Source organism: Microtus oregoni, unplaced genomic scaffold (assembly GCF_018167655.1).
Source record: "Microtus oregoni isolate MIOR12 unplaced genomic scaffold, Mior012 000002F_ref0000024, whole genome shotgun sequence".
Lineage (NCBI taxonomy): Eukaryota > Metazoa > Chordata > Mammalia > Rodentia > Cricetidae > Microtus > Microtus oregoni.
Genome location: NW_024543061.1, coordinates 54,042,634 through 54,065,977, shown reverse-complemented (window position 1 = coordinate 54,065,977; position 23,344 = coordinate 54,042,634). Strand labels below are relative to the sequence as shown.

The 23,344-nt window shown below is 45.8% G+C and overlaps 1 protein-coding gene across 2 annotated transcripts in view; it reads left to right on the top strand.

The window, feature by feature from the left end:
- Positions 1 to 20,292, top strand: part of Lhfpl4 (LHFPL tetraspan subfamily member 4) — a 44,056-nt gene extending 23,764 nt beyond the window's left edge. For both annotated transcript variants that reach the window (XM_041639032.1, XM_041639025.1), the window contains 2 exons: positions 12,940 to 13,176; positions 16,628 to 20,292. In XM_041639032.1, coding sequence (XP_041494966.1) covers positions 12,940 to 13,176; positions 16,628 to 16,728 — 338 coding nt within the window. In that variant the 3' untranslated portion in view covers positions 16,729 to 20,292. The remainder of the gene's footprint in view (positions 1 to 12,939; positions 13,177 to 16,627) is intronic.
- The last annotated feature ends 3,052 nt before the right edge of the window (positions 20,293 to 23,344 follow it).

Below are 23,344 nucleotides of genomic sequence, written 5' to 3'. Positions count from 1 at the left end.
TTGGTCTTTGATCATTTATAGAAGTCTGCCAGAATATACATTTCTTATTTCCTGTAGGAATTTTTGATTAACCCTCCATGTTTATGCCATCATCTATAACATTATGCTCTTTTACAGAAGGCTCTGGATTTTTTAAATTTTCCTAGTGAGACATGTTCTCCAGAGTGACTGGGAATGACTGGGCCACTTTTGGCTTGGGGACCTGTGAGAGGCCCCTCAAAGAGTTTCCCAATGGTATTGGGTTGCCTTGTCTGTCTTTTGTTGATCTACATTCATTGGTCCAATGTCGGCCTTTGCCACACCTCCTACATATACCTGAAGGCTGAGTCCTCCTATTCTTGCCATTCCCAGAGGAGATATTATTCCTAAGAATTCCTTGTCTACATTCCCTTCTTAGATGTCCTATTCTACCACAATTAAAACATTTGGCATATTGATGTCTCCTCATATCTTTGGAAATTGCTTCTCCTACCCAAGATTCAGTATTATAATCAAATGTCTCAGTGTTCATTGCATGAAGGATCCATTGGTGCTGATCTAACCTTTAAAGGTCCAAGTATCTTTTTGCATTCTAAGTTGGCATTTTCAAAAGCCAGAGATTCAATAAGTACTCGTCTAGCATCTAGGTATTACTCCTATTTGTACAGCCTTAGTTACTATTATTAAAAAGTTACTAAAGAGTTCTCTCTAGCCATGTTTAACCCTGGTTTATGATTCAATTCATTTTCCTGCTTCTTGAAACCTGTCCCAAGCATTTAAGGCTGCTTTGTGGCATAGGAACAAGATTTGTTCATTGTAAAGAGCTTGAACCTGTGGGTCAGCATAATTGCCCTCACCAAGAATTTGATCTTGGGAAGTCTCAAGTCCTTTTGCTTTTCCCTGTTGTTCTAAAATTTTCACCTGTCCTCTGAATAGCATTTAAACATCAATTGAGGCCCGTCATTCAGGACTGCTGACACTAGCTGAAGCCAATCATGTGGTGTAGCTTTAATGCTAGAAACTCATGTCTTTATCATCTCCCTAACAGATGCAGAATACAAGTCATAAATCACAACAGCTTGCTTAATTTCTTTTAGATCATTCATTTCTATGAATGATCCAGCTACCTTCTTTGAATCCTTTTGGGTCTTTAGAACTTGATGCTTTGTCAGAATAGATTACAGGGTAGAAAGCTAAAACCCTGGGTAAGTCATCTCTGACAGCTCCTGGTGATGTTGAATCCTGTCCTTGTCCCTTCTTTTCCTGTTCATCAGCTCCAATAATTTCCTCAATCATTTCAAATCTTTCTACTACTGTCTTTTTGTAAAGCCTGAATCTTCTGACCTGTATATATTTCTTAGTGATTTTACTGAGGAACATAGCACATGTGATTCCAAGGTCTAAAGTTTTTCCTTTAAAGCTAACACCTCATCCTTGGACATTATTTAGATAGCATGCAGATTGCCATCCTGGAGAGATACTCTATCTACTAACCTATCATAACTTTTAAACAAATTTTGATTGTCAAATTCAACAGTATGAATTATTTCTCAGTATCCTTTGACATGGATTCAATTTTGTCTGTCAAATTAATGGTACCCCTTTCTTTCTTTTTTAATATTTATTTATTTATTTATTTATTTATTTATTTATTTATTATGTATACAATATTCTGTCTGTGTGTATGCCTGCTGGCCGGAAGAAGGCACCAGACCTCATTACAGATGCTTGTGAGCCACCATGTGGTTGCTGGGAATTGAACTCAGGACCTTTGGAAGAGAGGCAATGCTCTTTACCTCTGAGCCATCCCTCCAACCCCCTACCCTTTTCAATAGTATTGATTTTTCAGGCACTTTTGATTTTCAATAATATTAATCCTGTCAGCCAGCTGTTCATTATTAGTCTGTAAAGATGGTATTATTTCTAAAAGTGCCTCATTAATGACTCTGTTATCAAACCATTTTCTTTCTTTTTTTTAGTTTTTCGAGACAGGGTTTCTCTGTGGTTTTGGAGCCTGTCCTGGAACTAGCTCTTGTAGACCAGGCTGGTCTCAAACTCATAAAGATCCGCCTGCCTCTGCCTCCCAAGTGCTGGGATTAAAGGCGTGCGCCACCACCGCCCGGCTCAAACCATTTTCTTAAGGATATAATATGAAGAAAAAAACTGAATCCCAATATCCAATAAATGGATGTATCATAATAACCATATAATCCTGTATATGTGTGTGCACACGTGTGTGTGTGTGTGTGTGTGTGTGTGTGTGTGTGTGTGTGCAGGTGAGTGTGAAGACCAAGGACAACTTTAAGGGTTATTCCTCAGGAGCTATCCACCTATTCTCTTGAGACTAGTTATCGCATTGAGACCTGGGGCTCTCCAATTAGCCTAGGCTAGCTCACCAGAGGTCCCCAGGAATCTGCCTACTTTCACTTCCCTGGAGATTTGGATTACAAATACACCACCTCCAGGCTTTGTTTGTCTGTTTTTTTTAAATATTTATTTATTTATTATGTATACAATATTCTGTCTGTGTGTATGCCTGCTGGCCAGCAGAGGGCACCAAACCCCATTACAGATGGTTGTGAGCCATCATGTGGTTGCTGGGAATTGAACTCAGGACCTTTGGAAGAGCAGTCAGTGCTCTTAACCCCTGAGCCATCTCTCCAGCCCCCAGTTTGTCTGTTTTTTGAGACAGGGTTTTGCTGTGTACCCCTGGCTGTCCTGGAACTTGCTTTGTAGACCAGCTTGGCCTGAAACTCAGAGATCCACCTGCCTCTGCCTCCTGAGCACTGGGATTAAAGCCATGTGCCACCACTGCCCATCTCAGGTTTTTTTTTAAAGATTCATTTTTATTATTTTATTTATAAAATAAAAATAAGTAAATCTATTTAAAAAATATTAAATAGCAAGGGGAACACATAGGACAGTGATAAACATGGTAGGTGTGAGTCTAGCAGTATCAGCGATCATGCTAAGTGTCAGTGGCCTAAGTGCATAAATGAAAACATCAGGAAACCCACTTCACCTACAAAAAACATGAATTAATAGTAAATAGATGAACTGGGCTTGGTCTTCCATGTATGTAGTAACAGCAGTTGGGAAGTAGAAGCAGTGGGGTTAGTAGTTCAGGGCCCTCCTTGGCTCTGCAGTGAGTTTGTGTGCAGCCTGGGCTATATGAGACCCTCTTTTCAAATACAACATGATGAAAAGAGAAGAAATGCAGCTGCCAGAGAAATCACTCAGAACATGACCGACTCAGCAGAATCCAGAACTGGCTGGAGGCTCATGCAGTCAATGGCCACAGGGAACACATTTTTCTCGGGCTCAAATGGAACTTTCACCAAGACAGACCACATTCTGGGCCCCAAATCACAGCTTTGCAATGATAAAACTCGAAGCCACAGTGCCTGCTCTTAAATCTGACATAAGCCAGAAATAACAGAAAGATAGCTGGAACATTGGGCAGCATTTGGATATCAGAGATCATTTTCTAGTTTTTTTTTTTAATGACAGGGTCTTGCTGTATAGACCAGGCTGGCCTCAAACTCACAGAGATGCCCTCCACTTCTATCAAGTAGCATGTAGATTAATAAATAGATCCAAGAACAAATCACAGGAATTGTGATTCTTAATTACATAAAAATACAAGATTTGTGACCAGAATTACTAAGAGGGAAAGTTGTAGCATTGACTGTATAGACTGGAAAAGAATCAAAGATTTATCCATATTGCAGTGCTGAGGATTGAATCTGGGACTTGCACTTCTAAGCAACTCTACCACTGAGCCACATGCTTAGTCTAAAACAAAAATTTAAGCCAGTCATTTTAGCCTCTGTATCAAGAAACTAGAAACAGTTTAGTAAATTGAATTAGTAATATTCTATGGCATGGATACACTATAATTCATATACAAGCTCCCTTGTGATAGGTATGTTCACACCGGTGCTGTAACAACGGCTGTGTAGTCAACACATTACATGCATTTCTTTTCTGTATATGTACAGGGGAGAGGCATGTACAAAAGTGGGGATGAAGAGAGGGGGGTCAAAGGGAAAAAATGTCCAGCCTACCTTGCAGCTTGTTGTAACCTCAAAAAAAACTATATATGGATTTAGGGGTAAGAATATCTAAAGAGTGAATACCACCTAAGCAGTGGGTGTGCCTGTGTTGCAGTTGATGTTGATAACCATTCATTCTACATTGTGGCCACGAGAAGTAGATACCACCATTCTAGGATTGCAAGGGTCAGAGAGCTGAAGGGACTTCCCCAGTGACGTATAGCTAAATGTTTTCCCCCTTACTAAATAAAAAATGAGAGAAAGTTAAAAAGAATAATATATATATATATATATATATATATATATATATATATATATATGCCAGAACTAGGTTTTTGTGCGTGATTGAAAAACCCTAAATAATTTTAGCTTAATAATCTAAGCTTCTAGTCTTTCTCTCTTAAGAAAGTTTTATTTTTACTTGTGTGTGCTTGTGCAAACGTGTGTGTGTGAGAGAGAGAGCACACGTGTGTGCGTGTGTGTGTGTGTTGCCAACAGAACTGGAGTTAAAGACAGTTATAAGTACCTAATGTGGGTATTGAGAACCAAACTCTGGTCCTCTGAATAATCAGCAAGCACTCTTACCACTGAGCCATCTCTCCACCCTGATTCTAGACTAGTAGATAAAACAAATGTTCAAAGATTAGGCTACCCAGAACCAGCACAAGAGCAACTGAAGTTGTTAGTGACTTTCACTCCCTGCTCCACTACTCCTGGAATGTGATTCTTATCTTCGTTGTTAAAAATGATTGCATGACCCCTTGCTCTTACATTCATATTCCATGATGCAGAACAGAGGAAAGCATATTCAAGGGGATGGAGAGGAGGCTCAGTGGTTAAGAGCACTGGTTGTTCTTGCAGAGGACATGGGTCCAGTTCCCAGCACCCACACAGCAGCTCAAACCATTTATTCCAGGGAATCTAATGACCTCTTCTTACCTCCAAGGGTACTATATACACAAATAGTGCACATATGTACATGCAGACAAAGCACATATACATTAAATTAATTTTAAAATATTTTAAATGCACTCAGGAAGTAGAAGCAGGAGGATTTCTGTGAGTTTAAGGCGAGCCTGGTCTACAAAGTGAGTTCCAGGACAGCAGGGACTACACAGAGAAAAACAAACAAACAAACAAGGAATTGTAAATGAGTTTGTTCAAAGATGTAATGAAGTACCTCTCTGGGCTTGAATGCAGTTTTCATTATTCCCAGCTATGTGACATACAAAAAAAGACTGAGTTCCTCCAGGCCTCAGTTCCCTCATCTGTAAGTGGGGGTTATGTTTTCGTTAATCTCATAGATTAAAAAAATTATTATTATTGTTTGTACCCATGATATGTACTGTAAATGGAAGACTGCTCATTTGTTCATGGCCTCCTAGACCCAAATAATCACAGAAACTATATTAATTACAACACTGTTTGTCCTATTACCTCAACATTTTTATTAAGTAACTCTTACATCTTAAATTAACCCATTTCTATTCATCTGTGTCTACCGTAAGGTTCTGGCACTTCTTTCTCCTTTGGCAGCTACATGGCATCGCTTTGACTCCTTCTACTCTCTATATTTATCCCTGTTCAGATTTCTTGCCTGGCTTTATTTTGCCCTGGTATAGGTTGAAGCAGCTTCTTTATTAATCGATGATAATAAAACATTTTCACATTATACGCAGGAGAAAGCCACATCATCTCTGCTTTTCTGTCTAAATAAAAAGAAAGGTTTTGACTTTAACATAATAATATCACATATAGCAAAACAGGTATCAAGCAAGAATTACAATTACAACATTTAGTCCATTTACATTTGGCAAATTAAGAAAACTACTTTATCATCTGTCTTATCTTTGTAAGTATAAAGTTTTATATCTAATTTATCTTTTATCATAACTGAGGAAAACTATAACTGTCTTCAACTCTGCAAAGACTCCAGAAGGATACAATATTACCTAAGTAAACAATTAAGTGCATTGTAAGCAACTTCCAAAACTCTAGAATTGACAGAAATCTTGCTACCAAAGTTCTTCTGTAACACTGGGGCACCCATCTTCAGCCTACAGGCCCATAGTATCTGGCAGACTTTCCTATGAAGCAGGAAGTTTGAAAGACTGCTGTGCTCGTATTGGCAGTTTGTCCGTCACTTTCTTCTGTGTCCTGCAGAATGTCTGGCAGACTCTTTCATGAAGCAGGAACCCTAAAGGACTGTCTCACCTTCTTTAGGCAAGTTCAGCAGTCATTTTTCTGTGGGTTTTGCATGTCCAGTTCATACAGCATACCGTCAAGCAGTCCAGGCAAGAGCAGTTTCTTGTCCAAATGACTATCCTTGCACATTGAAGGCAAATTCTATAATGAGTTTCTTCAATGTCCATCAACCTCTCTGAAGTAATTGGTACTGCCAAAAGCAGACATGTCTCACTGTCAACAAAAGTCTAAATTCTTAAAACATTTTAAGCCGGGCGGTGGTGGCGCACGCCTTTAATCCCAGTACTCGGGAGGCAGAGGTAGGCGGATCTCTGTGAGTTTGAGACCAGTCTGGTCTACAAGAGCTAGTTCCAGGACAGGCTTCAAAACCACAGAGAAACCCTGTCTCGAAAAACCAAAAAAAAAAAAAAAAAAAAAAAAACATTTTAAATGTCATATTCTGTAAGTCTTTGGAAGGTTTGAAGACTACCTATTCATCTGAAATATATCTCTATACATCTAGAAAACCTAACTAACATGACTACAAGTTTGACTATTAATAGATGACTATCTATTAACCTGTATGTCTTAATAATACATTATATTTTTAAATGAGCCATACAAACACAATACCTTAAGAGCAGAAATACATATACACAGTGTAACAAATCAGTCTTAAATTTGTGTCAATAGACCAAGATCCATACCAACACCAAGTATTCATCTATATATCATATCCTCCTTTAAATGAAAACAAACATTTATAAGCCATAATTTTGGGAATTTGGGCATAGTTTTCTCTAAACTGCTTTCTGCTGTTTTTTGGGTTAAGTATTTTTAGGGTATAAAGAGACCTTTCTGGGGGGTCTTGTTCCATCAAACCACATTAGTCTTGATGGAACCTACAGGTTCTCATCTTCTGTAGAAACAAAAGCAGAACCTCTTTTTCAAGGTTGCCTATCCTTATATTCAAAATTTGAAGTCAAGATACCTTTAAAATAGATAATAAGTTGGTTTAGCTTAGCAGCACATACAATGAAATGTCACTCTGTAGTTAGCTCATTCACAGTCAAAAAAATGGAAGAAATCACAATAATATACATAATCTAGACTTGCTGTGAATTTTCCATCTTTACATGACCTTTTTATTACTTTTACTACTTTAATCTATATCAGTCTGTACTCTTTTATATTACTTTTACTCTCTCTTTAAAGACTTTGTTTTATTTTAAAAAACTATTTACTTCTTTTTATAATTGTCTATACTCTTTTCCTCTCTCTCCCAAGTCAATGTACATTTATCCAACACTGTGACCCATTCAGGGGTTATTTTTTTTGTTTGAATCTGTCTTTATTGCATATCTGTAATCATTTTTTTTTCTGATCAGGAGCACCTTATTTTTTCTTTTAAAAGCTAAGCAGACATGGTTAGGGCCGACCCCACAGCCTTGCCTGTTGGCTCTTGGTGTGGGAGGTCCTTCTGTCTAAGTCTTGCTTTGATTGGCTAATGAATAAAAAAACTGCTTTGGACCTATAAGAATTTAGGTAGGTGGGGAAGATGGAACTGAATGCCAGGAGGAAGAAGGCAGAGTCAGAGAGATGCCATGGATATGCCAGAGTCAGAAATGCTGAATCTTTGCCCATAAGCCACTGCCACATGGTGATAGACAGATTGATAGAAATGGGTTAAATTAATATACGAGTTAGCCAATAAGAAGCTAGAGCTAATGGACCAAGCAATGTTTTAATTAATATAGTTTCTGTGTGGTTATTTTGGTTCTTAGCGGCTGGGATGAACAAGCGCCCTTCCTCCAACAGTCTCTGCCCTATCCAACATGGTAGAGGTACATTCACTCTTTCTGTGAGCCATGCTCACTGCCCCAGCTCCAGAGATTCAGTGGGCTTATTTTACCATTGAGTGACTAGTAGCATGCTGCTCACAAACCCCATTTAAGTACAGGACCTCCTGAAAAGTCAGAGCCATTCATGCTACCAACACGGACCAGGAAGCCTTCCCTTAAAGGAGCCATGCAGTTTTTGCTGCTAATGTTGAGCCAGAAAGCCTTCTCTTAAAGGATCTGCATCTCTGCTTGTAGCCAGCAAACAGAATCTATCTTTTAAAAAAAATGCAGCTACCAAGAGGCCCTGCTTGGCTCCCGTTTGTACGGGTCTAGAAGCCCTCTTTTTTTCTTTCCTTGAGCTTTCTTTTTTTAGATCTTATGTGGACCCATGCCCCAGACAGTGGGCACCATTTTGTAAATGGAGATTGCTTGTTCGTTTCCCAGCCACCCAGACCCAAATAATCACACAGAAACTACATTAACTACAACACTGTTTGGCCTATTGGCTCAATATTCTTATTAAGTAACTCTTACATCTTAAATTAACCCATTTCTATTAATCTGTGTACCACCACGAGGCTGTGGTTCCAGGATGTCTTTCTCCTTTGGCAGCTATATGGCATCTCCCTGACTCTACCTACTCTCTCTATATATCTCTTTTGAATTTACTGCCTGACTCTATTCTGCCCTGCCATAGGCTGAAGCAGCTTCTTTATTAACCAATAGTAGTAAAGCATATTCACGGCATACAGAGGGGAAACCCACATCAGTGAACGCGTGGACACACATCACAGGCTGCAACGTGCAGGTCAGAGAGCAACTCTGCGGAGTCAGTATCCTCTTCTACCTTTACTAGGATTCTGGGGAATCAGTCTCGGGTCATCAGGCACACATAGTAAGCCCCTTTACAAATGGAACTACCTTTCAGGCCTTTAACTTTTTTTTATAGGATTAAATGAGATGATGAGAAATGTAGGCACTTAGCACACTGACAGTTCAATGCTCAATGTTGTTTGTTTATCTTTGGACATAGGTCTTGCTAGGGAGTCTAGGCTAGTCTCATGCTCATAACCCTCCCTCATTGTCCCCAGGTGTTGGGATTATAAGTGTGGGCCCTCATACCCATCTTCAATTGCTGATGTTAAAAACAACTCATTATTACTATTTATTATTGTTGTTATTATTGTTACAGTACTGGGCACTGAGATCAGGGCCTTATGGATGCATTTTATCATTGAGCTGCACTCCATGCTGATATTATCAATCTTAATATTTCATAATGCCTCCTGGCTGCCTGCACAGGGTAATCGTAGAGTCTATGAATGGGGATGCTGTATCCCAGAACCCCTGCCTCTACACCAGTGGTTTTCAGTAAGCAATCATTACTCCCAGGGGATGCTAACCATTATTTGGATGGATTTTAAAACAACAGTACGTATTTTCCCCTGAGATCTGGTGGGTGGAGATTAGGGATGAAGCTAAGCATCTCAGGGTAGACAGGGCAGCCCCTGCCATGAAGTTTCTACACTGAAGGTAGAGAACTCTTGAGGCACGCTATGCCCTGCATGTGAGTGTCAGTCCAGGTTGTCCTGAACTCTGTGGAATGCTACATCCTGCCCCTGGGTATCAGACTTGGGAGCAGCTGGCACTTCAGCCAGCTCCTGACTTCCAAAAGGTGCAGTCCACAGACCACGGTCTTGGAATCCTCATCCTGCAGGTGGGTAAGCCTGCCTTGTCTGTGGTGTGCCATTCTCTGAAGGCTGAGATTCTTGGGCAAGGATAACCTATTTTGATCACTTCCCTTCCTCCAGACAAAGAAAAACCATCTCAGCCTGGCGTTTCTCAAGTGGTTTGACTTCTTGTTCTCTCCCATTGCTCAAGAAGTCACCGAGGCCCCAAAGCCACCATTTGATGCTCTGCCGAGCCAAAGAGGCAGGGAGGTTGTCTCAGCATCTTCCCATTGCCCCTGATGCTCTGGCCTCTGCCCCCAGTCTGATCCTTTGAGACAGTCCTTCACATGTATGACAATCAGTGGGATGACTTGGTTTTATGCTTCCCTTCATGCTGAAGATAGACATCATGCCTGCCTCTGTCTGTGACACACTGCTTCTGTGGGCCCAGTGTGGGGTTAGGGATATCAGAAATTTACTTGTGAAAGGTTCAAGGAGGAGGAGGAGGAGGAGGAGGAGGAGGAGGAGGAGGAGAGAGAGAGAGAGAGAGAGAGAGGGTAAGGAGGATAGATACAGAGATGAAAGAAAAAAGAAGGAATAGAGAGATCAAATGTTAATGAAAAGGGAGAGAGGAGAGTTGAAGTGCAGTCTGGAGCACCATAAGGGAGGTGTGGGGGAGAAAGGGAAGGAAAAGATGGAGACAAAGGCAAAATAAAAGAGGGAATGAGGGACCAGCTGAGATGAAATGAGAGAGAAGTGTGTGTGTGTGTGTGTGTGTGTGTGTGTGTGTGTGTGTGAGAGAGAGAGAGAGAGAGAGAGAGAGAGAGAGAGAGAGGAAATGAGAACTCAAAAGCACAGGGGAGAAAATCTCACTGAGGTCTCAGTGCCTGTGTTGGGAAGGGGGAGGAAGCTGGAGCTGGGATACAGGAGCGGTTTCCATGGAGATGAGAATGCACCAGGAGTGAGCAAAAACAGACTACAGTGGGGCCAGCCACTCTGGCACCTAGGGAGAGGAGGGCTGGGAAGCAACTGCAGGGAGGGTGTGTGTGTCTGTCCCCTATCAGCTTCTAACCCTACTCCTGCCTTTCGCTGGAGAATCTGAGCCCAGGGATGGAGATACAAACAGGGCATGTAGGGAGACAGACATTAAAGTCTCCTCCTCCTCTTCCTTCTCTTTTTCCTCCTCTTTCTCCTCCTCCTCCCTTCCAATCAATGACAGAGCACCAAAGGGCTTAGTCTCATGCCTACTTTTTGATTTCAACAATGTCTAACACCAGAATTTCAATGCCCATGGGGGCCTGAAGCTTCCATGGTTAGTCTCCAGCTCCTGTTGTCCCCTAGGGAGTGGGGGTCTGCACTTGATTCTTCATCTGTATGCCTAGGTGTATCTTCAGACTATTTAGTTCTCTGGCTCTCCTGGCTTGGTTCTGCTGCAGAGCAGGGTGTTTCCTTGATGCCCGTCAAGGGGGTGGGATTATTGTCTTGGAAACTGAAGGCAGCTCCAGTAGAACGAGAGGTTGATGGCAGTGTTGTTGGGGACATTACATCAGACATGGAGGATGGGTATGGGGTGGAATCCAAGTTTCAGAACTCTGGGGAGGGAGGAGCCTGGCGCTTAGGGAGCACTCCCTTGTACTGGAGCTGGGGGAAGGAGTGTCAAGGCTCTTGCCTCTTTCCCACTGTGGGGACCGGATAGGCCACATATAGTGACAGAACTGAGAACAACCAAACCTTGTCAATGCTGTCATCTAATAACCAGGTCGAGCCTGGAGGTGTCAAGGGTCACACAACTCAAACAGCTCTGCACAAGCTGCAGACCTAATACATGGGGGGAGGGGACTGAGCAGACCAAGCCTTCCCAGTTGCCTATTGAACCCAAAGCCTCTGATTGGCCTGCTATGGGGCCTGTGCTGCCCTCCTAGTCAATCACTATCACCAAAGGAATGCAGTGAGATGATTGGCTCAGACTTGCCCCTCCCCCTCCCAACCTAGGCTGGTGAGAGCTTGGTAGAGTAACCCAAGTGAGTGGATTGGACAAGGGAGCTATTTAACAGGGCCATCATGGCCCACCCTTTCTTCTTTTATCTGTCTCGCCTCACCTGAAACCTATTGCATTATTTCCTCATTTGTGTGATTATTAATTTTGTTATGACTAAGGTTTTTGTTTTGTGTGGTTTTTTTTTTTTTTGAGATGGTGTCATGTTGGCTAAACTGGCTTTATAACTGCTATTGATGGCCCTGAATTATTTTATTTTATGAGCGTGAGTATTTTGCCTGCTTGTGTGCATGTGTACCACATGAGTACGGTTCCTATGGAGGCCAGAAGAGGGTGTCGGATTTCCTGGAACTGAAGTAACAGACAGTTGCCAACTGCCTAGTAGGTGCTGGAAACTGAACCGGGATCCTCTGCAAGAGCAGCTGGCGCTTGTTAGGACGTGTTCTGATATCAGCAGTAACATTATGTGGGAGTTGCTGTGCAAAGCACTTAGAGGCTCCCTGTCATCTTTACTTCACTTGGTGGTACTCATAATCACCCCCGTTTTACAGATTTGGAGACTGAAGCACAAAGACAAAGGAAATGAGGCCCACAAATCTTGCAGAGAGCTGGGCCAGCGTTTGAGCCCTTACCTTTGTGCTGCAACCCTCCCTCCTCTCTCCCTACCTGGGTGCCTCCCTGAGCTCTGCTCTAATGCCCAGCACACAGTAGACCCTCAGCAATGAATGACCAAGTTAGCACCATGGCTCCCATTCTACAGAAGGACCTCCCTCTCCCAGACACAGCTGGAGGGAGGGAAGCTCTGGGGAAACCTTTGTGTCACCCTTTGCTGCCTGCAGAGCGTCTTTGAATGAATGCAAAGTGATTGTCAGGGAACCATTGTCGAATGAATAACAAAAGAAAAACCCAAACCAAAGCCAGATTTACAAAAACTGAAGTGCTGAGGATGGGTAAGAATAAGTCGAACCCAGAGGATGTCAGGGGATGTGGCCTGGCTTTGGTATTTTCTTATTCCTTGAAGGCAGGGTTAGGCAGGAGAGGTCAAGGGTCCCAGTTACTGTATTTTCAGAGTTACAAAGTGATCAGATTGCTAGATGCGGCTGGGGGAATTCTCAGGACTCAGCCCCCTCCCACCTCCTCGCTTCTAGGAAGTAATGATGCCTTCTCTTTCTTCCTGACCCGACCTCGGTGTGGACCTGCTCCCCCATGCCCAGCTCTGTGCCTCGTGTTGGGCTGCATGATCTTCCCTGATGGCTGGGACGCCGAGACCATCCGGGACATGTGCGGGGCCAAGACGGGGAAGTACTCCCTGGGGGACTGTTCGGTGCGCTGGGCGTACATTCTGGCCATCATCGGGATCCTCAACGCGCTCATCCTGTCCTTCCTCGCCTTCGTGCTGGGCAACCGGCAGACTGACCTGCTCCAGGAGGAGCTCAAACAGGAGAACAAAGGTACGTGCCTGGACCTGAGGGTAAGGCCTGCTTCAGGCGGGGCAGGTCAATCATAGGTAAACATTTAAAAGTGAAGCAAAAATTACAGCCAGAGGCTGGAGAAACGGCTCGGCTGTGAAGAGCACTGGCTCCTCTTCCCGAGGAGCTGGGCCCATTCTCACCTGCATGAGGCCACGGAAGGGGCTTTAACTCCAGTTTACCGCCCTCTTCAGGGCTCCGGCGCTGCACACACGATGCACGTTTTTTATTTTTATTTTACGTGTATGGGCGTTTTTGCATCTCAAGCAAAAACGCCCATACACGTAAAATAAAAACTTAAAAAAATGATTTAAAAAGTTACACATAGGAACGATTAAGATGGTTCAACAGGCAAAGGCACCTGCTACCACGCTTAATGACTGAGGTCGAGCCCCAGGACCTACACAGTGGAAGGAGACTCCCGCAAACTGTTCTCCAGCTTAGACACACACAGCCACCCTGAAAGTAATTAGACAACAGGAATTGAAGCTCAGAGGTAGTGGGCATCATCCCATGCCCGTGGCTGTTGTTGTATTAGGAGCCGCGGGCTAAGTTCCTGGCACCCGGCGCCCACACTGTTAGCTTTACCGGAAATAACAACACACAAATGTATTCATTTAAACACTGCCTGGCCCATTAGTTCCAGCCTCTTATTGGCTAGCTCCTACATATTGATCTAACCCATTTCTAATAATCTGTGTAGCCCACAAGGTGGTTTACCAGGGAAGATCTTAACCTGCATCTGTGTAGGGTGGTTCTCGACTGCCTGACTCAGCTTCTTTCTCCCAGCATTCTGTTCTGTCTACTCCGCCTACCTAATTTTCTGTCCTATCAGGCCAAGCAGTTTTCTTTATTAGTTAACCAATGAAAGCAACAGATAAGATACAAGACCCACCTCCATCAGGCTGTGACTGTGAAGTGACAGAGAGCTGTGTTTTATTAAACCCTATAATATGTGTTTATAATATATCTAATAATTTATAAAACTTTATTCAAATGTATAATAAATATATTTATTAAAGACAAAGAGCTAATGGGGCTGGAGATAGCTCAGTAGTTAAAAGCACTTACAGCTCTTGCAGAGGACTTGCGTTTGGTTCCCAGCACCCATGTTGTGGCTCCAGCTGCTGAGGGGCCAGTGCCCTCTTCTTGCTGCCATAGGCATCATGTGTCTGAACACATGCGGCTTACACTAGCACATACACACACATAAATAAAATTTAATTTTTTAAAAAAAAATAAATGATAGCCGGGCGGTGGTGGTGCACGCCTTTAATCCCAGCACTCGGGAGGCGGAGGCAGGCGGATCTCTGTGAGTTCGAGGCCAGCCTGGTCTACAAGAGCTAGTTCCAGGACAGGAACCAAAAGCTACGGAGAAACCCTGTCTCGAAAAATCCAAAAATAAATAAATAAATAAATGATAACTACAGACTATAGGGGGTGGTTATCAGGTTGGGTCTGAAGGAGAAGAATCTGGGCCATGAGATCAGAGCTTGTAGTATATGCAAATTACCAATGGTCACAGCTTTGATATGGAATGGTGGCCAATCACAAATTCATTATACCATGTTGTATAATTGGTGCATATTAATGCACCGATATTGTATATTGGTTGTATATCGTGCATATTGATGACAATAATACAACAAAGAGACAATTCAGGGCCATTGAGATGGATGGCTATGAAAGCCTCATAACCCCACTTTGATGCCCAGGACCGACTCCCATGGGCTGTACTCTGACCTCCACACACCCTCACTCACACACAAACATAGATAATAAACTTCACTTAATTCAAAAGAGTGCACAAGTTGAATGACGGTTTATTTAATTCTTCTTCCTGTAGGGAGGGTCCAAGGTTTCCTACTGCTGCTGCTTTAACACACTCATGTCCAAGTGAGTTCTTGGGGTCTCCAGAAGTGAAATGTAATAACAGTACCAGATAATCAAAGGGCTGAAGCCAAGCAGGGTCTTCTGACAATGATGTCAGCCTACTGCTAGTGCCCAGAGAGGCGTTACTATGGTGAACGTTTGTGTGTATGGCCACACAGTCCTTAGACTGAGATCCAGAGTAGTGGCTTCTACAGTCCGGTCTATGTCTAGCAAAGCCATTCACTATAGTCATTTCTTGCGGATTTGGCTCACCATACAATGGGATTAGATGAGACAGTGTATCCAGCCTCGTATCCACTCGTCTGGTAGGGGCCCTGTTGTTGTGCTTGAAGTCTTGAATGGTGAGCACAGATTATAGAGAAACCAGGTCGCTTCACCTCAAGCTTCAGTTTCCCGCGCTTCATAAAACCGGGGTGATCAGAACAGATTCGTGTCCCAAGATGGGCTTTTGAGGGGAAAGTTTGTGCCTGCAAAGTGGCCAGCAAGGGCTGACACTTTCCTCAAAGCGGTCAGACCTCACAGGCCTCTGCAGGCTGGCATTAACCGCTGTTTTACAGAGGAGGACACAAGCCCTCCAGCGGATGGGCTTGCGGAGAGTTGGGAGCTTGCGCAAAAGTCCTCTAAGTGCAGTCAGGACCCGAATGCAGGTCCAAGTCCAGAGCAAAAGCTCACCCCAGCAGTCACACTATCTGCCTCAGCCCTAGGTGAGACTAGGGCCTTCCTGTCCCCGTTTCATTACCTAGGACTGTAAGAGCTCCCACAGATCCCTCCCACCGGGTCGTTTCTTTGGTCTTGGTTTGAGGACAGGACCTGACCCCTGGTGGTAATTCCCAGAAGTGCAAGACCAACCTATTTGTAACAGCCTCTCTGAAGCTATCTGGGCATTGATAGGTGTAACCAGCAGCGAATGGGTCCACCCAGTGTCTCTCTCTCCTGTCTCCTGATGGCTCTCTCACAAGTTCATTTACTTTTAAGACATGGCCTTTTGGGGTAGACTAGAATACCCTAGAACTCACTGTGTAGCCCAGGCAGTCCCCAGCCTGTGGCAAGTCATTGCAGCTCACTCTTAAACAAAATCTGGGAGGTCAATCATAGTGGTGTACATCTGTAATCTTCATACCCTGGAGGCAGAGACAGTAGGATCAGGAGGCCAAGGCTAGCCTCTGCTACCCTGTAAGTTCCAAGCCGGCCTAGGTTATAGACAGCCTCCCCCTCCCCAACCCCGCACTGGAAATTCCCTATGCCGGTGATACAGGAAGTGACCTGTTTCCTTCAATGCCAAGAAGTCTCCAGCCTTCACTGGTGCATGAAGTTGGGCTCTCAAGCTCAGTTCTGAGCCAAAGGAAAAGCTAAACTACGCCACCACCGTTTCCTGGGTGCCAAATACTTGAACGGCTTCTCTTTGGAACCTTTAGCATGACCCTGTAAAGTCGGAGATTGAATGGGGTGCTGGCTTCCCCGCCAGCCAACAACTGGTTGTAGTCGTTCTTTGTCCACTGCTGTCCTGACAGTCTCCAACATTCTCTCTTCTCTCCCTCAGATTTTGTAGGCACCACAGTCAGTTCGGTGTTGCGACCAGGAGGTGATGTCTCTGGATGGGGAGTCCTGCCATGCCCTGTTGCTCATACACAGGGACCCTGAGAGCCAGAACTGTAGCCCAGGAGTTGGCCCGATCTCAGCATCTTTCGTCTGCTGCCCTCTCGTTCCTGCGGTCAAGCTCCGGACCCCAATCTCTGACTGCACACAGCTCCAGGCTTTGAAGAGAGGCGGGGGTGGGGTGGCAGCTTGGCGGAAGGCAGAGGCCCTTGAGGTCCTGATTCTGGTCCTGCCTCCTAAGGGAGCCTGGCTCTCCCTCTCTGGTCCTTCCGTTTCCTTCTCACCGTGTAGACTAGCTGGAGGTCCCTGAGGACCCCCGAGGAAGGAAGCTCTGCAGTGCGGGCTTCTCAGACCCCTTCAGTCTGGAAGGCTGCCTGCTGCGTCCTTGCCTCCCCAGTCCTGGTCTCCTAAAGAGACTCCTTCAAGACACTGCCCCAGGAGGGCCAGACTTTTTCCTACTTTATTTTTATTTGCTGATGATGGTCCCACCACATCTGCCACAAAGCTCCAGGTGCCACCAGCCCCACCCACGGGGCCTCTTCTGACTCCCTCATTCAAGCCTGCACCCAGCTCTCAAAGGAATCGAAGCCGTGCTGAGGGAGAAAAGATAGGGTCTTCCTTCCCACTGCTGGTAATCCCTCATCACCTCAGAGTCTGAGGGGAGACACAGGCTCTGGAGGCTGCGGGAGGAGGAGGCAGCTGATCACCGCAGCTTGAGTTTGCCAGTTTCCCAGCCTGGGACTGGCCTGGCCTCTTCTCTACTGGGATAGCTCATCAGTGACTGAGCCCTTGACTCTGGCCTGTTTTGTACAGCATAGACTTCTCGGGCCCATTGTCAGGGTCAGTGGCTGTGGAGAGGGGGCTCAGAGGTGGAGTTAGGGGATCCTCTCTCCTTCTCTCGCTTCCTACACCTCGGACATCTGCCAAAGGCAGGGACTGTCTTGCGTCTTTGATACTTTTCTGCTAACTTGAACTTGCAGGTCACCTCTGAACAGGGTACCCTTGTCCCCATCCCAGGCCCTGTTACTTTGTCCCTAACTCTTTCTCCTCCTTGCCCACTCTCGCCTTGCGATATGCCCAGGGTCTGCAACCTCATGGGCAGTGCTTGGAGTTGAGGTGTGTGTGTGCGTGCGTGCGTGTGTGTGTGCGTGTGTTTGTGTGCACACGTGCGTATGTGCGTGTATGCATGCGTGTGTGTTAGGGAGGGGCAGATGAGACGATCTCTCTTCTTCTCTCACCATGGGGCCTCCTCTCTTCTCTCATTAGCAGAGAGAAAATGAGGGAGATTCCAGGTGTTTTTTGGACCATCCTTGGTTACCTTATAGACCTGGTAGCAGAACCATCTCGTCATTGACAAGCCTTCTGTCCCCAATGGAGGGGTGGCAGACTAGCTGCATCTAGCATAATGCCTCCTGGGGCATGGCCTGCCGCGTGGTCCCTGTGTCGAGGAGTGTGTGGTCCCTATGGGCTCCACAGGGGGCTCATCACTTCCGTGTGTCATGTGGGCCTCAGCCAGAGTTGGAAGGGTGACTAGTCCACATATTTGCTGTCCTTGTGTTCACTTCCAAGCTCAGACTTGGAGCTGAGAGTTAGGATTCCTGAGCAAGACCCATGACCCAAGGCTGCCCCATTCAGACCCTGGCTGGAATCTGATTCTGGCTCCTGGAAGGATTCCTGATACCAGGCATTTTCCAGACCGCATCTCCACTTTTCCTCCTCTTTCCTCCAGGACAGACACCTCCTCCCGAGCTTTGGTGACTGCCCCGTGTCCCCCACACACACTTGTTCCCATCCAGTCCCCTCCTAGAGCCCCAGCACTGGAGCTGTCTTCTGCAGGTGGCCAGGAGACTGGGAATGAATGGGGTGGGGCTTGTATGAAGGAGAAGAGAGCAGGAGTCAGTTCCTCAGATTCAAACCAGAAGATAGGAGGGCAAGGTAGTGGGTGACAGATTGGGAACTAGGCAGGGAGGAAGCAGGAGCAGAGCCAGAGAAGCAAAGATGAGATGGGAGACAGGCATGGCAAGGGAGGGGCTGTGTGGTGCAGAAGGAGTTCAAGGAGGGATCTAGAGAGACACACAGTGATGGGGAAGAGAAGAATTGGAGAGGGGTTTCCGTGGAGTAGCGGGCAGTGGGTGAAGAGGAACAGGAAGTGGGAGATGGAGGTGTGGTTCGCAGTGGGCAAGAATAAAATGTAGAGAAGAGGGTCGGCAGGAGGAGGGGGAAGAAGAAATGCTGGAGGTGGGGCGAGGAGGGCAGCCATGTGGGTGCTTGAAGACTGTTCCCCTAAGGACACCTGCTGTCCAAGCCATCCCCCCCACCATGCTTTGGTGGACAGGCTAGAAACGACTCCGTGGAGGTCAAGGGACTGGAGGTCTGTGGTCCAAGCAGTTTTGTTCCTTTGTGGAGAGAGACTGTGTGTGTCTGTGTGTGTGAGCGCACGCGTGTTCGCGAGAATGTGAGAGTGTGTGTATGTTTGTGTGTGTGTGTGTTTGTATGTGCGTGTGCGCGTCAGCAGTAGGGTAACCACACGGGGGAGGAAGGAAACTAATTCCTTTTGGGGAGCCGTCTAACAGTGTTCCCATCCATACCGTAGCCAACCGGCTACTGCCCAGCAATTTGAGATCCATTGTGGAGTTTCAGGTTGGTGGGCTGAAGTCTGCAGGAGCCCCAGGATAGCACGGGGAAAGAAGAGAGGTAGTAGTACGGACCAAGTTGCGGTCTTGAAGACTGAGAAGCGGTAGGGACGGGGAGAATGGATGCTTTATTCAAGAGCTCAGGTGGGGCTCTGGCAGATCCGGCAGCTGGAGCAGCGCAGTTGGGGCAGGTGAGCCAGTGTTGGCCTTTGGAAAGGGACAGGCTAGGAAGGTCGACATCTCTGCTTCTGATCACCAACTAAGAGCTTCCTGACTTTAGGTCATTAAAAGTCCTCAGCCAGCTGTGGCTGGACAGCTGGTATTTCTTTCCTGTTTCTGACTTTCTTCACTCCTGGCAGAGAGTGAAGAAAGCAGCCATAACCTCGAGGTGGTCTGGTCTCTGATCCAAAACACTGGTTAGACTGGTCCTTGGGGCTGTGACAAGTAGAACTCACCTCTCAGAGGACCACAGTGTGGAGGAGGGCCTTCCGAGGACGTCAGGATGTGGGGGAAGATTGACAGAGCCAAGATGACGGCTGGCAGCTGGAGCTCTGGGGAAGGAGCCCAGGACTAAGGGTCCCCCTTGAGCACAGAGGGCACTAGGTCTTCTTCAGCCCCTGGTGTGGAAAAGGGAAACCCTCTTTTTGGAGGGGCAGGGCTCCTTCTAGTACAAGAAGTTTCTATGGGTTCTTGCCTGGCTCAGTCAGAGCTAGGGTAAAGGACTGGAGTTTTCCTGAGAAAGCGATCAGGAGCGGCCAGCCCTCCCTAGGACCCCGACAGCCCTCCGAGGCCCTGTGCTGGGTGTTAGGATAGATTGGTGTTGTCTACACCCCATTAGTAAGTTCTGTCTTGAATGTGTCCTTGATGTTCATTGTCCAATTTGGTAACATTTCTTTTGGTCCTGACCCCTTCTGCTGCTGCTGGATCTGAGCTTCAGTGCAGGTGGAATGATGTTCAAATAAAGACACAATTTATATCACCCATGCTGGCTGCTGCTCCTGAATCGAGGCCCAGGGCCTCATGAGTGGGATACAGCCCAACCTTTTGTACCAATGGCTGCAAATTCATGGAGCCCCAGTGCTCGCTGTGATTAATGACAGCTTCTGTCACAACAGCATAAAAAAGTTGGGCCTAGTGGGGCACGTGTGTAATCTCAGCACTCGGAAGACTGGGGCAGGAGGATTGTAAAATCAAGGCCACACCAGGCTACGTGAAGAGATCTAGTCTCAAGAAAGAAAAAAGTCTGGGCATTTCCAGAACATGGCCCGAGGTGCCGGTAGGAGTCTGGCACCACGTCTGTCTGTCCGTCTGCACTGTCACTTCAGCCCTCACTCCCATCCTCCAGAATCCCCCACAGTGGTCCGGGTGGGTGTGGAGGGATGGCTCAGCAGCGACGAGCGCTCTCTTGTAGAGGACCTGGGTTCCATTCCCAGCATCCACGTGCACCTGCAACTCTTGCTCCAGAAGAGCTGATGCCCTCTTCTTGTCTCCATGGACACTGCGTGTACTTGACATCAGCGCATACATACATGCAGACAAAACACCCTTGCAAGTAAAATTAAAATTAAAAAAAATTAAAAGCCAGGATTGCGGCATAGACCATTAATAAACCCTGCACTCAGGAGGCAGAGGCAGGTGGATCTCTGTGAATTTGGCACTAGACTGGTCTATATAACAAGTTCTAGACCAGCCAGGGCTACATAGTGAGAGCATGTTGAGAGAGAGAGAGAGAGAGAGAGAGAGAGAGAGAGAGAGAGAAAGAGAGAGAGAGAGAGAGAGAGAGAGAGAGAGAGAGAAAGGAGGGGGGAGAGGAAAAGGGAGGGGGATGGAGAGGAGGAAGGAAGAAAACCCAATACATTAATTATCTTCTGGTCCAAGGGGCTGCTGGTGCTCCAGTCTATAAGCCACTTGAAGCTGCCTGGAAATGCCACAGGACTGAGTCACCTGGCACACAGAGCTGAACGAGGCTGGGAACATTAGTTGGGCATGCTACCAACCCTTGTAGAACTGGGGTTCTGCAACAAAAGGCAGTGGCAGCCTGTATACACTCCCGTGGTACAGACTTGATTCTGTCCTCAGGACCTGCAGCAACCAAGGCTCCACTTTGGTTGTGTACCTGTGGGGACTTGGAGAAGTCAGATTAGCTCTTTCTAGAACAACACTGAGACAAGGGAAAAAGTAGAAGTCCACCCTGAAGAGACGAGAACTGCACCGCTAACCACGTTGCAGGAAATGGTAAGGTGATTAGGGAATGTAAGCCGTTAGGCACAGTGAACCACACATCGTAACAAGCACCCTAAGAACGCATCTGGATGTGGAGATAAACATGCCAAAATACGGTGGACTCTGCTAACAGCCAGGTATTTGTGGGTGCTCTGAGGGGAGCCACCTTACATGACTTCTGATGGAATGAGTGGATTCGGGTGACGTTATGTTGTGTGGGAACAGGAGCAGGAGAGGCCACGGTGGGAGAGAAGGCAGCTCAAGAGACAGGTGGGCAGGGCATATCCCTGAGAGACTGAAAGAATTGCTGCAAAGTTGAAGTATGGCCTGTGAGGTGTGGAGGGGTCAGATATAAACCTGGGGGTTAAGCTCAGACTCACAAACAGTGCAAGATTGCTTAATTATTGGGGGGCAAATAGATCAGGATCTACCTGAGTATCCCTGGCTGACCTGGAACTCACTATGTGGACCAGGCTGACCTGGAACTCACTATGTGGACCAGGCTGACCTGGAACTTGGAGATTCGCTTGCCTCTGCCTCCCAAGTACAAAAATTAAAGGTGTGCACCAGCACCCCTGGCAAGAATTGCTTGTTTGTGAGACAGGGTTCTGGTGTGTAGCCAGGGCTAGGCTGAACTCAAAGTAGTCTTTCTGCCTCAGCTCCTAAATGCTGGGATTATAGGTGAACGCTGATGTGTTAGTTACTTTCCTACTGTGTAAAACAGTGGGGTCAAGGCAACTTGCACAAGAGTGCATTTGGGGCTTAAGGCTCCAGAGGGTTGGAGTCCACGTTGGTGGGGCAGAAGTAGCAGATGGCAGGAGTCCAGAGCCGCATCTAAGGACATAGATCTTGAACTGCAAGCTGGACAGAGGATACAAGAGGACTGGCGTGAATTGTTTGAAACCTTCAACACACCACCTGTATCCTCTCCAAACAGCCACCAACTGGGGACCAAGTACTCAAATAGCTAAGACTTCAAGGAGACGCCTCACCCAAGCCACCACAGCCGCCATGTCTGGTTCACTTTGGTTGTGGTGATCATGAGTGGACCCAAAGGAGATAGTTTGGGAGGCTAAAGAGCTGGCTCAGCGGTGAGCAGAGAACTGGTTGTACTTCCAGAGGACCCAGGTTCAAGTCCCAGTACACACTCAGCTGCTCACATCTAATCACCAGTAACTCCAGTCCCAACACAGACATACATGGTGCATAGGCATACACGCAGACCAAACACTCACACCCATACAACAAAATAATAAATTAAAAAGTAAATTTAAAAATATTTTTTAAAATAAAAAATTTTAGGGCTTCTAGAGTGGCTCAGTAGTTTAAGAACACTAATTGCTCTTCCAGAAGACCTGGGTACAATGCCTAGGACCCACATGGCAGCTCACAACTCTGTAGGTTCTAGGGGTCTGACAACCCCACACAGACATAAACAAAACACAAATGCACATATAAAATCTAAATAGATAAGTTTTTGAAAAAAATAATATAAATAAATTTTTAAAAAGAAAGCATGTTTTGGCTGGAGAGATGACTCTGGGTAAAGGCATCTGCAGTCAAGTCTGGTGACCCATGTTGGAGCCCTAGGACTAACATATAGAAGGAGAGAACCACCTCCCAGAAGTTGTCATGTAACCACCACATGCGCACTGTGGCACACGTCCCCAACAAACAAACAAATAAATAAATGTAATTTTTTTAAATTATAATTTTTTTTAAAATTTTTTTTCGAGACAGGATTTCTCTGTAGCTTTGGAGCCTGTCCTGGAACTTGCTCTCATAAACCAGGCTGGCCTCAAACT